General features: G+C 43.5%; 1 protein-coding gene across 3 annotated transcripts in view; it reads left to right on the forward strand.

Moving 5' to 3' along the window:
- The window catches only part of Cacna1e (calcium voltage-gated channel subunit alpha1 E), a 306022-nt gene that overhangs the window by 153009 nt on the left and 137185 nt on the right, over window positions 1-15828 (forward strand). For all 3 annotated transcript variants that reach the window (XM_038349010.1, XM_038349011.1, XM_038349012.1), the window contains exon 7: window positions 12391-12494. In XM_038349010.1, the coding sequence (XP_038204938.1) occupies window positions 12391-12494 (104 nt within the window). The remainder of the gene's footprint in view (window positions 1-12390; window positions 12495-15828) is intronic.

Raw genomic sequence — 15828 nt, forward strand, 5'->3', positions numbered from 1 at the left:
GCTTGGCTTGACAACTTAGAGACCCAGGTTGGTCCTAGAGGATGCTTTCTGCTCCATCACATCCAGGGCCTGATACCATAGCTACTGTGGCACTGGCTGAGCCTCTCTTAGTAGGCAGAGAAGCATTGCTTTCTGATGTCCCTATAAAGGACTTTCTCTTCTTCCTTGGTCCCCAGACTCCCAAGGTTTGCTGCATGTTTTTCTGAAATCAGGGAGAGTTCCCCCAGGGCCTTGGTGTGCTCTAAGAATCATAGTCCCTGTCACACCCAGCTGAGCTGTCCTTCCTAGCTCCCTACCCAGCTTCACGGAGAGCCGTGATTATCGTTGTCTAAGAGGGTAGAGTCTAGCGGTCTTGTTTTAATCCTTTTCCCAGCTCATCAGTGATAGGAGTGATAGAGGCTCTCTCTTCCAGAAAGGATTAGGAGTTATTCTTTGTGGTAAAATAGAACCAGGAAGAGCTTATTAAGTGATAATCCCTGATAAATTCCCTCTAATCATCCTCTCCCTATGCCCTCTTAGTCATGGAAAACCTCTACATATTCAATTAACTCTTTGAGAGACCTTTCTCCTCTCCATCCTTCTCTCCCACCCCTTCCTCAATTGCTGCCACCCTCCTTCCTCCCTCCCTCCCTTCTGATGGCCTCAGTCTTACCTGTTTGATATGTGCATACATTTGTATGTTCATGCGGGTGTGGATACACATGTGCTTTGGGTGCTTCTGTGCATACACATGCATGCATGGAGAGGCCAGAGATCAGCCTCAGGTGGATTCCTCAAGTGATAGTCCCTTTGTGACAAGGGTCTCTCACTAGCCTTAGGGGCTTGCTAACTAGGTTAGGGTGGCTACTGGGAAAGCCCCAGGGCTCCACCTGACTCCACTTCCCCAGTGCTGGAATTTCAGGGATACAGTCCAGCAAGAGAATTGCTAACTCTTCCCACATCTTACCTCAGATGCAAGCAGGGCAATCCATTCAGTTTATTAATATTTATTCTTTCAACAGACATGCACTGAGCTCCTGCTAAGAACTAAGTTGGGGTAGGAACTTAGATCTAGCTGCTCTTTGAAGTTGAGCATGAGAGCTGCCAGGAGGGCTTCCTAGTAAATGCAAGGTCAACCAAGGTTTAAGCCCAAACTCTTCAGGTAGAAGAGGGGAGGCAGGCACCCCAGAGTGTGGCAGCAACATGAACAAAGAACCCAGAGAGAGGAAAGATCATGACACCGAGGTTGAATCTCAAAAAGCCGTGATTTTGTATTTAGCAGGTACTAGGAGAGACAAGTTAGATAGTTTAGGTTGGGCTCATACACACTAGAGGCTTTTGGCAGGACATCTGCTGCAGTATATTAAGAAGGGGTGGGAGAAAGAGAGAGAGAGAGAGGGAGGGAGGAAGGGAGGGAGGGAGGAAGGGAGGAAGGAAGGGAGGAAGGGAGGGAGGAAGGGAGGGAGAGAAGGAAGCTAGATTGGTTAGAAATGCCCCCTGCTCCTCCCTCCTCCTCCCAGCTCTGAAGACTAACACGATCTCTCTGGTAACAGAATCCAGTTGTACAGCAAGGCACAGGACTGAGAGTCAAAAATGTTTCTCTTACTGATGTTGCTTCTGTGAACACCTGCACCTGTAGCTCTGTTCTCAAACATATTCCAAGTGGGAGCAACACTGGTAGTTCCGTCTCTTTCCCGCCCACAGGCCCAGGTAACACAGCGTAGTGCTGGAAGAAAAGAGCAAACGCAGGTGTGGGTGCTGGCTCTTTAGGTTATTAACCAGAAAACTTTGAGCCAATCCCTTTTATTTTTAAGATTATAATATAATTATGTTATTTTTCACTTCCCTTTCCTCCTTCCAGCTGCTCCCATGTACCCCACTTTGATCGTTTAAAATTCATGGCATCTTTTTCTTTAATTGCTTTTATATACACTCATACATGCATACGTATATGTATGAGAGTGTGTGGGATTATGTCCCTCTGGGTATGTGTGTATGTATCACTAAACACATTGAATACAATCTGCTCCATCCATGTAATGTATGTGTATGCATTCAGGGCTGACCATTTGTTATTGGATGATCCATCTGTGTGCTCTTCCCTTGGGAAGACTGTTTCTCCAGCTCTCAGTATCCCGTTGCTGTAGTTCTTTGCCTAGGGTTGGGCTCTCTGGTGCTTTTCCACTTTCATGTTAACCTACCTGTTGGTGTCCTGGCTCAGATCAGGTGTAGGCGGCCATGTTGGATGTACGTCTCCAATATTTCTGGGAGATGCAATTTCACAGCAAAATCTTTTTCCTATGTTTCTTACAACCTTCCTGCTCCCCCTTCTGAAATAAGCCCTGTGCCTTATGTGTAGGAGTTGTGTTGTAGATTTATCAGCTGAGTCTTGGGTCTACCACTCTGCATTTTGATCAGTTGTGGTTTTCTGTTACGGTCTCTTATCCATTGAAAAGAGAAGTTTCCTTGATGAGGGATGAGAATTGTACTCATCAATGGGTTTAAGGATGAACATGTAGAATGTAGTTATGGATCATACTGGTTTAGTAAAATTGCAGTAGTAGGTTCTCCAAGATCCATGACTTCATTAGCCCTGAGTGACTGGCTATGTTTCTAGAACTAGGGTTGCTTTGTTTGTATTTAATATATCGGTGTTGATTCGATCAGTATATGCAGTGTTCTTGGCTAAGTGTCCAGAGTAAATGCTTAACAAGAGGAAGTAAAAACTATTTTATCTCTTTAATTATATGGAACATTGGTGTCTAATTCACAGGAAAATGTTTAAAGATATTTTAATGATTTATCTCAAGATAGAGTATCATTGTCTTTGGCTCCATCATATTCCATCTGCATGAGCTAGAAAGTTGTGCCAGAAGTAGTAAACATGCAAAGGAATTCTTTCCAACATTCCCAGATTGGGAAAATAATGGCCATTATTATTTTATTGTCTGTATTCTGCTTCAGATGTATGGGCGGAAATGTTGGGTTGAATTCATCTTAGAGGAAAAGGAGAAATCAATATGAATTTCTATGAGGGAAGTGTCAGGGGGAACCAGAGTGTAACTGAGAAAAGAAGACTAGGAAATGGTAGGTTATAACCTGAGAGAAAGGGGAGGGCAAGCATATTGAGCTGGAATGGGACTAGACCTATATCTGCTGTCTCACGTGGACACCTACTGAAAGGAGGAATTCCCCTTTAGACAGTCACTGGGTTCAGGAGTTAGCGATAGTTATAGGACACTGGTGATGTAAATGAGACTTCTCACAAATAAAGGGGATTGGCCGTTAGACTCTGACTGCCCCTAAGTTCACCAGTGGTCATGAGAGGGGAAGCGGTGGTACCTTGTGCATACATGTACATGCATGTAGCCCAGTATGCCATGGGAGACTGATGTGCCATCACCATCTTGGAGAATTTCACTCAGGGCTTGTCGTGTCTTAGGTGAGAAGCAGACTGTAGGACTCTTGCATTTGAGTATCACAGTATCGGCACCAGTGACCTCTACTGAGCATGCTTTCCAGACATGCTGGCTTGAGTTCTGGAGAAACAAAAACTCATGAACCTGGGCCCTTGCTATCAAGCTATTCTTATTGAAATGTAGGAGTTCTTTCTAGGGCCACAAAAAAAAGTGGCCACCCCACGCTTCTTCAGGAAGTCAGCAAGGCTAACTAGTATCACCTAGGGTTTAATACACAATCATTAATTAACACAGATATCTTCCATGATAAACTAATTTACCTTCTGTTATGAATCTAGTGAGAAGGAAGGATGAAAGCCAAAGAAAATGATTATCTGGAGCTTTTTATCCTTAGGTGTCTGCTCCTATATACTACACTGAATATTTAAGCTAGCTAAGTGTCCCTGCTGTATGTCAACAGTCATCTATATAGGCCTGTGAAGCAGAAGAATGCCAGCAGATTTATAATCTCCTATTAGTTAACAACATTATTGAGAATCTCCTCTTTGAAGAGTAATAGTCTAGGCATCAGTAGAGTACACACAGAAATACGAGATGAGGTCTGTTCTCTAGTAAATTCTAGGCATTGGTAGAATACACACAGAGGTGTAAGACACAATTCTTCCTCTTAAAAAAAGTTTAGCCATAATGGGAAAGGAGGGACAGTATGTAAAAGAGACAGAACACATATAAAAAGATCTAAAAGTAAGTCTGAATAAATGTCTAAGTGTATCACTTAATGCTGAATTTTCAATTGCAGGTGTTTTCATTTGCTTGCTTGTTTGTTTTTTGTTGCTGTCTTGTTTTTTTTTTATTTTTTTACTTCTGACTTAGCTTTCTTATGGATATCAAAGCCCCTGAGCGCTGTCTTCTTTTCTCATGGGTTTTTATGCACAGTACCTACTCAGACATGTTGAATGAATGTATGTACTACTATGAGGTGTGCCTACTGTGTGTACTCTACTGATGCCTAAGGAATATCCTGGAATAATGTGCTTGGGGAAAGCCTTATAGATGCTGAGCCAAGTTTCCCAGTGTGAGAGGACTCGGGGTCCAGTAGAACGAGGGGATAGAAGGAGTAGCAACAAAGGAAGGTCTCTTGGAGAATGGCAGATCTCTGTAGTTCAGGCTACCAGTGAGGGTCCCCTGTAGCCTGGCTCTTTTTTGCTTCATCTTGCCTGACTTGCTACTACCTATACAAACCTTGTAGATTTCTTCCCATCTATCTCTCTTTCCTTGGAATATCTTCCTTCTGATTTGCCAATAGAATAGTTGGCAAACATCTCCAAGTGCAGATGAAAGAATAGTCACTCAAAACCTTACTTGACTTGCTTGACATCTCTAACTTTTCTCTTTGAAAAATTAAATCATGCTGCTCACAGATCTGAATTCATAGCTTTAACCTTGGGCAGAGGTTATCGCCGTCATATGCCTTTAAACTTCATAGTTTACAGATGAAATTTCAGAGAATAATGATGGGGAGTATGGGCCTATGTACGATTAAGTCCTAAATGAGTAGGTAGAATATGGGGACTTTGCAAAGTGGTTTGAAAGTCATAAGCCTAGTATTGCAGTTTGCTTGTGTAACTGGACCATTACTGACCATCCAAGCCAGTGGGGGAATAATCAGGGATCTTGGGCTGACGGTACTATGCAGACAGAGCCTTACTTATTCATAGTAGCTCCTGGTTCAGTCGGATGTTGCCTTAGGACTTGTTTGTGTGGAGGAACTTTGCATGTTTATGAAATATCTAGGATTTGAGACATAATGTAACAACTTGCCTTGCCTCCTTGAATCAACAGGCTCTGCCTCCTGGCTGATTGACAGCCAGTGCTTGTGCCTAACTTGCGGCTTTCTGTCCTTTCTCTTACCTGCATTCCCCATTCTTCTTCTTCCTTACTGAGTGCTGGGAAGATAACTGTTGCTTTCCAGTTGCAGGATCCCAGTGTGAGCTTTCCTATTTGTGTCTGTTTTTCCCTTATAAAAGTGGTTCTCAACCTTCCTAGTACTTCGATCCTTTAATACAATCCCTCGTGTTGTGGTGACCCCCAGCCATAATATTATTTTGTTGCTACTGTTATGGATTGTAACGTAAATATCTGATATGCAAACCCCAAAGGGGTCACAACCCACAGGTTGAGAACTGGGGCCTTAGGTGGCGATAGTACTGGTGTGTTTGATTTCAGGACTCCTAGTGCTACTGGATAAAATAATCTGATTCTCAAGAAGTTGAGCCACTGTGGCTCTAAGATTGTGGCCCCAGGCTCTCTAGTAATTTCCCTGTGTCCTCCAGGGAGTCAGTCTGATTATCTGGGCCTCAGTTTATTCTAGAAAATGATAGATTCACTCATATTAGCTCATAGTTTTCTTCCTGGCATATAGGAAACCAGTTTCAATAACCCATGTGTGGGATTCAAAATATCCAACAGCATGTAAGATCCACTGTACATTGTATTATTTTCCTAAACCATAGGTTGGCAGACATACAATGGCTCTGTTAGAAATGCCACAGAGCAGCTGAGACTCAGGTGCTGCCTAACAAGGTTAGTTATAGCCCTGCTGAGGAAGGGATAAAATGCCGCAAGCCAGGGACCTTAGAAATGGACTTTGGGATAGAGGTTCCTACTGAAGTGATCAGAGAGGAATTGCTGCTAGGGGATTCCTGAAAGGATGTGAACAAGGTAGCTAAGTTAGGGAAACCGAGGTAGAGATGTGGTCTCAAAAGTGCTGGTGTCAGCCTTATTTAGTAGACAGTTCCAGGGTGTGGATACATCAGAACAGTGTTCCACCCAGTATGGAAGGAGATGGACTATCAACCAATGAATGCTGCTTCAGTTCAGGCAGCTGTTGGTCAAGCCCGCCCCCCTCCCCCATTATTACCATGAGGCCACGAAGTTCATGGTCAAGCTGGTCTTTTAGACAGGGACAGACTTCTGAGGTGGGAGCAGGAATGAGGCCAGTATGCGAGCTATTCATAGTTAACACCCACAGCAGTTGGGGGATGGGTACTTTTGTTGGTAGGAAGCCTGGCCAGGGACAGCACAGACTCTGTCATACCAAGACCGCTGACTCCTATGGATGGTTTAATATATGGAAGGGAGCATTCACATGGCAGTAACGCAGTGAATATGGTCTGATGGACAGTTATAAAGTCAGTACTTGGTTATATTCAGAGAAGGAAAATGACAGCTAAAAGCAGCCCAAAGGCTACTGGACTGGAAAGATTCATCTGAGAGGTTACCTGTTATTTTTTTTTATGTTTCAAAATATCTACATGGAATGGGCAGGAAGAGGTACTACAAGGCAGTAGCATTCATTCAAAGAAGGAACCCCTTTTTCTTCTTGTACACCCAGCTGCTTTTTGACATTTCTTGCACCCCACTTTCATTCATATGATTCTGTCTCTAAAACAAACCATTCCTTGCCTGTCAACCAGAGTGAAGTCCGCCATCTGCCTCCATGTTCCTGTCAACACTGCCATGATTTGGAATCGTGCTTGTGTGTTTATTTCCCATGGGTACCCCTTATTATACTACAAGTTCCATGGTGGCCAAGACTGGGGCTGTTTGCTGGTCACTTGTCCTTAAAGGAAAGAATTTCCTCCATAGCAGGTAGTTCATGACTTTATAGGATGAAATTGAGTTCTGAAGAGAGAATCTCAGTCATTTGGGGTAAGATGGAGGCCCTCATCTTGATGCTAGGAGGAAGTGGGGAACGAGGAGGAGTAGTCACTTGGTGAGGAATAGCCTGCCTGATGCAGAACCATGACAGAGGTATTTGTTGAGAAATCGCATTTATATTCACGTTCCACCGTCCCGCTCCTTTTCTTAGGTGTGGTTAGCAGAGTCCTCAGAAAGGAGCTACAGCTGAGACAAATGGTCGGGCTCCTTTGACAGCCTGGTGGCTGCTCCAACCATCTTCCAACCTGAGCTAATAATAATTAGTGAAATTGAAGATCTCTAATTAAGACGAAGCCCTGAGGCTAGAGGTTTTAGTCTGAATCTATTTTTCATCCATCCATGCAAACCATCTGGAAATTCTGAAGATGTTTTCTTTTGTCGCAGCTCGGGGAGTCCCACTGGCACCGCTAAGTGGGGGCTAAGGCTGTGCTAACACACAGGGCAAAAGTCAGGTAGAGTATCCCCTGACCGCAAGTAGAAGTTGTGTAGAAGGTTTCCGCCAAGGAAACCTTCTGCAATGCCTCCAACCTGGGAATGGGGGTCCCCAAAGACTGAAGAATTCTGCATCCTGCTCCTTTGGGGAAGGAAGAATATACTCCAGTACTCCAAGCCATCAGTGTGTCATGGATAGTACAGCCTCTTTGCCCTGAGAAGCAGGGGCATGACTGAAAGGTGCTTCAGCAGGCTTTCCAGAGAACTGGGTAGGACCCTGTGAAGGTTTGACACATACATCTTCAGGCAGGAAGAACCAGGGGGCCCCCTTCTTGCTCTTTCCATTCCCACCTCTCTCTTCTGCCTGGTTCCTCCTGCCCTGTCTTCCTGCGTCTCCCCCGCCCCACCCCCAAAGATTAATGTGATAATTGCCATGCGTGCCTGTTTACACAGGGAGTGGGTGAGCTTACCACCCCCAAGCAGGCAGGTTCCCAGAGAAACGTGTTCCCACAGTGTCAGGACGGGTACCTGCTGAGCACTCCTGTGCAGGTGGGCTGCCACCCCCCAACTTCTTTCTCTGTCTGTCATTACTTTTGTCGTGTGCACGTGTGCACGTGGTGTGTCACTCAGTGAAGCGGCAGGTGAGAAGGAGGGGAAACAGCCAGAGTGGCACCAGGAGAAGGGTCAGGCATAGAAATCACTGTGCCTTGTAGGTGTATCAGTCTTAAAGAAGAGGACAGAGATCCAGTGAAAAGCTCTCCTCTGATAGCTGTCAGACGGTGGGCATGCTAGGGTGCCCCAGAGAAAAGCAATAGGCCATGAGGGAGAGGGTTTAGTAGGAGAACTCCACTTGATTAGAGGCTAGGACGTGCAGATGAGGCTGTTTGCAAGCCAGTGAAACCAGCAGCACATCTCCCTCCAAATCAGGAGCTTTGGAACAATGGAGGATGATGGTACGACCCCTATACCAAGGCCAAATAAAAGCCCGCACTTTTGGGGGGGCCACTGGCACAAGTCCCAGTGTTCAGCTGGAGTTCTAATGCCCAAGGTCAGGAGAAAAATAGCGTCCAGCTCTAAGGGAGGAGTCGAAACACTGTTTGAGCATGTGCAAGTTCTGTTATTGCACATTTTCATTTCCTGTCTAAGCCCTAGCAAGTGGGAGGCACCTGTAATCTTGTTGCGATGTCTTCCATACTTAGTCTCTGATCTACAAGCAAGTCTTCTCTGGGTATGACATGTCACACAGACCAAGCTTCACCAGCCACCCAGGCATCCCTCAGTTCAAAGTGAATCACTGTAGCAGGTGTTCCATGGGTGTGGCATGAAGAGGCTGCTGTGCTCTGGGTAGCATTCATTTCAGGGAAGGGCCTGATTCACACTTAATTGTTCCCCATTGGAGGTCTGGGTGGTGATGGTTCCCCTTTGTAGCTCTCTTAGGGTCAGAATTCAGCAGAATATACATTGGAAGCTACAGTTTCGTGCCTCAGGATTTTATCTGAAGACCTTAGCAGGGCTGTCTCATGTTCGTAAAGTTAAGATAAGGTTTGAGCATCCTATATACAAAAGTGCCCTGTGAGCCCTGTGATGGTCACAGACATGGTGAAAAATGAAAGGGAGAGTTTCTCCTTTTCTCCAGGCTGTGACCTCCTGCCCTGTCTAGCAAGAGTCACGTGTCCAAGCACAAGAGAAAATGACCATACTTCTTGGCCACACCGGCAGTAGCATCCTGACTCCCACTTTGCGCTCTATCAGGATGCTTGCTGCCTTCAGAGTTGTTGATTGCTTCTTTTTAAAAATCTCAAAATATACTTTAGTAGACATCTCTCCTACACTGGACAATTTTAAGTTTTTAATAATGATGAATCAGAAAGAGATGAACGCTCAGAAAGAACTTTGCTATTTTGAAGGAGGGAATCGTGCGTGAAGCGCCTTGGCTTGCCCACTCTCGGATGAGAAGTGTCCTCTTCATCTGCTGGCTGTTGGTCCGTACAATAAGCACATGAAGGGATGGGAAGCCACCTGGTCAGAAGGGCAAACAGTAAACTATGTGACAGGAGCTGGGTGTGGAGAGAAAGCAGGGACAGTGTGAAAGGTTGCCAGGAGTGGTGGGAGCTGTCAAGCCACTCTCTCCTGAGGAAAACTCTTAAGCTGTCAGTTGTTTCCTTAACCCCCAGGGCTCCATGTTGCTGGGGCTGATGCCTTCACAGCGATTTGCTTCCCTTCTCTTCCCCTTCTTCCATTTTCTTCTTCCAGGATGCTCCGTTGCTGAGGTAGATGACATGTAGCCATTGAGAGAAAATTCCACAGATGGAGCATATTATCAGAATGGATTTGTATTGGTCTATTTTTAACAAGGGAATCATCATATTCAAAGTGTGGCCATCTATTAATTAATTACTTCTGTGTGTGCCAAAGTCTTTGTAGCCTTCCAGATATTCAAATGTTCAGATAGTTCAAATTCCAAACATTCTTGCACAGCTCTGACTGGACCAACACAGTTCATCATGAGTGTTTTGTAGCAGAATCAGGAAGCACATTCCAGACTCTTAGCCAATAAGGGGCATTCTTTTATTCCTATGCCTTATGGGACATATTCTCTGATGTATTAATAGATTTTCTTTGGAAAAAAGTTTTACAACCAAGAAAGTTTATGAAATGGCACCATAAAGTTAGCAATATATCTTCTCAGAGTTCTTCTCACTGCCTGGGAGACATATATAATCTGCTGTATCCCCTCACTTTCTCCGCTTACCAAAGCCATTTTCCACAAAATGCCATCATTACCTTTGATCAATCACAGCAATGTGGAGCCCACAGAGAACACAATGTTTTACATGGGTTTAACTCTGTAGCCGTCCTAGCTGCTCTTCCACCAGAGCTCAGCTGGAGGTCAGGGACGCCCCAACAGCCACAATCCCATCACTGCCACTGCCAATATGGGTACATTTATGAGCAGCTGAGCTTCAGTCTGGGTGCTTGGTGTAAACTTAGCCCCTGTTGCCAAAGAACATCGGAGGGGACTGGAAAAACCATAATGCATATGGATTGTGTTAGTCTGGAGCCACTAGCAAACCATTGAAGTGAACTGGACTATAAATGATATTTGACTTCTAATCCTGAAGACAGGCAGAGCTAATTCTGCAAGGATCGTCAGTCTCTTCCTTAGCTCACAGCAAGGCCCCTGCTTCAGCCATCTTAGACACATCCGCTTCCCCTGTCCTTCACACCCCCAGAGGCTCTCAGCATCTGGCTCTTCCGCATCTTCCTTCTGATGATGGGACATGGCTTTTGATGAGATTTGCCTCATGTCCTCTCTACTTGTATCTAACCCAGACCTGGTTAAGCCAAAGACCTAAGTCTCAGACACAGACGTTGGCAGCTCTTCATTCCGTTCAGTTGTTAAAACTGTTTTGTAGCTTAAATATTTGTGTTAAGTTTTTGATTCAACTTCAATTGCACTCCTCTCATCCGCAATCAGTGCAGGGCCAAAACAAAAAAACACAAGTTTTCCAAAAGGGCTTGGCTTAGAGATTATTTTTAGTGGGCGATCTGAGTGTCCAGTGACAGCAATCGTGATCAATCAGCAGATATATTATGTAGCTTGACCCTGAATGGAGAAAGAAAATGAGAGAATTGGGGAGAAAAAAAGGTTGGATTACAGAAGTGCACAAGATACACGAGGACAATCACTTGAAAATATATCTTCAAGGTCTAGTGGTAAGAAGGAGAAAGAGGAACATCAAAAGATGAGTCAACAATTGCCTTAGACATTCTGAGCTCTGATTTTAATTTTATTAAGTAGGCAGTTTAGTTTTAGGTATGGCATTTGATCTTGATGGTTCTGATTTCTCCAATGAAATGGGGATAAAATATCTCCTGTGAGTGTCAAATCGACATCGAAAGTGATGCGTTAGAGGTTGGGTTGGGGGAAGGGTTCTAAGGTCTGCATACGAAGTACAAATCCATAAACTCCCTTTGAAAAGACTTAGGCAGGGAGAACCTAGAGAACAGAAAGAGCTTTTTGTTGGGAGACAAGGATGTTAGAGAGAGCAACTCAGTATTTACCGAGTTCAATTTCAAGGGTCTCGTAAGATAGGACAAGTCATCCTTGCCCAGTTCTGGGCACTTCAGCAATTTTGCATCCAACTTGGATCCTAAGAATCCATAATACAGATGTCTGTGCTTTTTTCCACTTTTCTGTATCAGTATGAGCTAGAGGAGAAGGAAAAGAGGAGAGATGAGACAATCTCATCGTCTGAAGATTCTTCAAATCTAGATATAGTCCTTCTTTTGCCTAGGGCTTTTCTGGAGCCAGACCTGGACCAGCTCTGTAATACAGGACCATGATAGAAGAAGGGAAGTCACCCGAGGAGCTGGGCAACATAGCATGAACCTAATTCCTTCGAAGCAGTCTACTGAGGGCTTTGCTAACACCCATGGGATAGGGTAAATAGGCACAGCTTGTCCTTGTATTTTGATAATCTATCTTGTTTAAGAGTGCAAAGGTTGAGAATACTTGTTACCAAGAAGCCAATTCACCTTTTTTATAACCTTGGAAATGCGTTTTGGCATTTTTCCATTCAGCTTTCATATCTTCTAAGTAAGGGTGTTAGAACTCTCCCACTCAGGATATTATAGAGCTGCTGATATGACCTTCACTAGGCACATGGCAGAGTGTGAGTGGTCTTCTAATAAAGTGGAGTGGGAATGGAGGTGAGATAATGTTTAACTGTATCATACTGTGATTGTTACATCACCCTCTGTATGAAGCTGCCAGACTGTAGGCTTTGCTTCTGGGAGATGGCTTTAAATATTAAGAACCCATTTTTCTTTCTTTCAGACCAATGATGCCTTAGGAGCCACCTGGAATTGGCTGTACTTCATCCCCCTCATCATCATTGGATCCTTCTTTGTTCTCAACCTTGTCCTGGGAGTGCTTTCAGGGTAAGCAGTCTTGCTCTTCTTTTGTGGGCTACTAGGTGAGAGCCAATGCCTCCTGATTCAGGACAGCTTTACTCATTGAGCCATCACTTAGAGGACACTGTGCCAATGCCATTCTAGCTGCTTCAGTCCAGTAACAAATGATTGTTCTAATCGCCTTGATTATTTTTAGACATTAAAAAGCTTTATGTCATGAGTTCATTTATCTATCCATATCTTCATGCAATGATTCTATGCCAAACCCTGTTCCGTTGTTAGGGACGTAAAGTTAAAGAAGATATAGATTTTATGCTTGCTTAGCCCAATGGTGGTAGTGCATGCCTTTAATCTCAGCACTCCACAGGCAGACACAGGTGGATCTCTATGAGTTCAAGGCCAGCCTGGTCTACAGAGCAAGTTCCAGGACAGCCAGGACTACACAGATAAACCCTGCCTCGAAAAACAAAAGCAAAAACAGCAACAAAAAAAACTATTTGATTTGCAGTATATTAGACATCACATCTCATGTTTATGACTTGAATTCTCTTATACCAATTTCTATTGCCCAGTGTCTAACATGCTTTGCCGAGAAGACATTTTTGTTATTGGAAACAGGGAGAACAAATCTTGTTTTTACCAACAATGTGAAGTACAATAATTTGTTTGAGAGAAGAAACAAATCTCTCCAGTCTGAAGTCATTAGGGTTGGTGTCAAATAGGACTGGGAATTGGGTGGAGGATAAGCTAAGTGTTAGAATAACAAACATTGTACACGGAGATAAGCATGCTAGAGAAGGTGAAGAAATGGGACATGGCATGGGGTGTAAAGAGGCTAAACTATGACATTTTATGACACTTCACTGAGCAGGATTGGGGTGGTGGTGGTGATGGCAATTGTTTGGTCAACCGACGTAAGTTCTTCAAATGGTAGTTTGTAAAAGTATCTTTGTGTTTTCATGTGGCAGGTTGAAATAAGTTGGGAAATTTTTTGGAACTCTATGGATAGAGGAATGGCACACTAAAATGGCACAAGAAAAAGGAAATGAGAGGAATGACAGCAGATGAGAATGTGGACAAAACTTTTTAATATAGCAAATGGTTAATGACCCAGTAGCTGTAGAAGCTGAGGTTTAAGAGCTTCTAATGGAAAATGACAATAAATAGGCAAACTGGTTTCCTTCTCAGCCTGATGAAGGCTCAGGACTTAGAGACAGCACATATTCCCTAGAATTGGAATGTACATGATGTTAAAAACAGGAGATTGATTAAAAATCCATACTACCCATTCACTCTCTAGACACTACTGGCAAGTGTCTGCCCCACTTAGCCACACTCCTAAACAAATGAGGAGACTGACTCTCTGGTGAGGTTTAAATCAGCAAGGGCTAGAGCAGTGACATCTGCTGCATCTTAGGGTGGGCTTGACATTGTCACGGAAACAAGAGGCCTAAGTGACAGTCCAGAAGCTGAATGCCAGCTCCCCAGCTCACTTTCGTTTTCTCAGAAAAGCAGCAATCTGGCAATAGTCTAGAGGATTCTCCTGTGAGGATTCTCTTTTAAGAGGAAAGACCTATCTATCACAGTCTGATGAGCTTAGAGAAACAGGTTCCCATCAAATCACCCCTTGTAAAGCTCACTATGTCCATTCCCTTTGGCTATCAGAAGAAACTACCACGACCCAAGTGTAAACCAATGGGAATTTTATTCCCTGATAGTTTTTGAGTTGCAGGCTCCAGATTGGGCAGGTCCATGCTCCCTCCAATGGCCTGAGTGAACTATGTCTTTCTTCTTCCAGCTTTGGTAAACCCAGGCATCCCTTGGATTATCACTGTGTCATGACTCCAGTCTCTCCCTGAGCGCCCACACAACCCCTTCCCCTTCCCATGTCTGTCATCTCCCTCCGTGTTGCTCTTATAAGGGTACTTGTGATTTGATTTAGCGTCATTGGATCATCTAGTTGGATCTCTTCTGAATATACTTAACTTTGCTGTATCTGCAAAGACGCTTTTTCCAAATAAGGTAACATTCAGGAGTTCCAGGAATTCGACTATGAATGGATTTTTTCTTCACTCAACAATCCCCAATGATGGGTGTGGAGTTTCCACTGCTTTGCTCATAGTGTGAACACACAGCCAGGGGTCATCAGCTTTGAGGAAAATGCCCCAAATAAAAGTCCCTAAGCAACGTAATGAATAGACAAAAGAAACCTGAGTATGAATGGTGCACATAGTAAAAGATACTTTAAAAAAATCCACGTTTGCTGCCAGGAGAAAGAGATGGGGGGGGGGGGAATAATTTCATCTACAAAGTAACAGTTTATTACAAAAAGATGTTGAGATTAAGAGGAGCTGTTGCAACTATATATAAAATGTAATTGATGTAAAAGTATGCAAAGTTGAGGTCATATAAAAATGTAATCAAACCAAAAGATAGTAAAGTGGGGGTGTAAAATTGAATATACCACTTAGAAAGGGGGTAGGGAAGAGACAGACACACACAGAGAGACAGAGACAGAAAGAGATGAGCATAGATAGAGACAGAGACAGTTACTGACTCAAAGAGCAGGAGACTCATATTTCCAAGGTTCGTCTGGAAATATATAGTAAGCCTTGTTTCAAAATATTTACAATTGATCCAACATTTTAATAAGAGAGTTCAATAAAGAGAACAATGAAATAGGAAGAATCAACATAGGAAAATATGACAGATGTTCCCAGAACCAGAAGGCTCACTGGTGATAAATAGATCCATATCTATCACCATGCACAAAACTCAAGTCCAAATGGATTAAAGATCTCAATATCAATCTGAACACGTTGATAGAGGAAAAGAACTGTTAAGACATGTGTAAAGATGCTCTTTCCAGGGTGGTTTCTTGGCAGTGGGCATGGGAAGCATCCTGGGTTTCCCAAGCTGGGAGATCAGATATGTAAACCGTTGGATGTATAGCATGGCATGTGATGTAGCAATTAGAAGCAACAGATGCCATGTGCACACGGAGTATAGGGTATCTTAAGAATGGTTCAGAGAAAACAAGGAGACAATGTTTGTAAAAATATATTTACATGAAAAGTTATATATTGGCAATGTTGTAATAGCTTGTGTAGCTATAGAATGCAGATGTGTAAACTAACAATGAAAATGTCACCTGAGCATCAGAGCATCCAGTTAGAGGAAATCATACCAAGTGAATCACCATGAATTTCAGACCAACAGAGATAAGAATGTCCTGAAAGTTTCTGCCAATGGGAAATAGGGTTAATGTTTAGTTATAAAGAATCGGCATGCCAGTATGCTTCTCAGTGGCAACATTGAAAATTAGAAGACAATACAGAGTTCATAAAACTTCCTAACAGGA

The sequence above is a fragment of the Arvicola amphibius genome, chromosome 12, assembly GCF_903992535.2.
Source record: "Arvicola amphibius chromosome 12, mArvAmp1.2, whole genome shotgun sequence".
NCBI lineage: Eukaryota > Metazoa > Chordata > Mammalia > Rodentia > Cricetidae > Arvicola > Arvicola amphibius.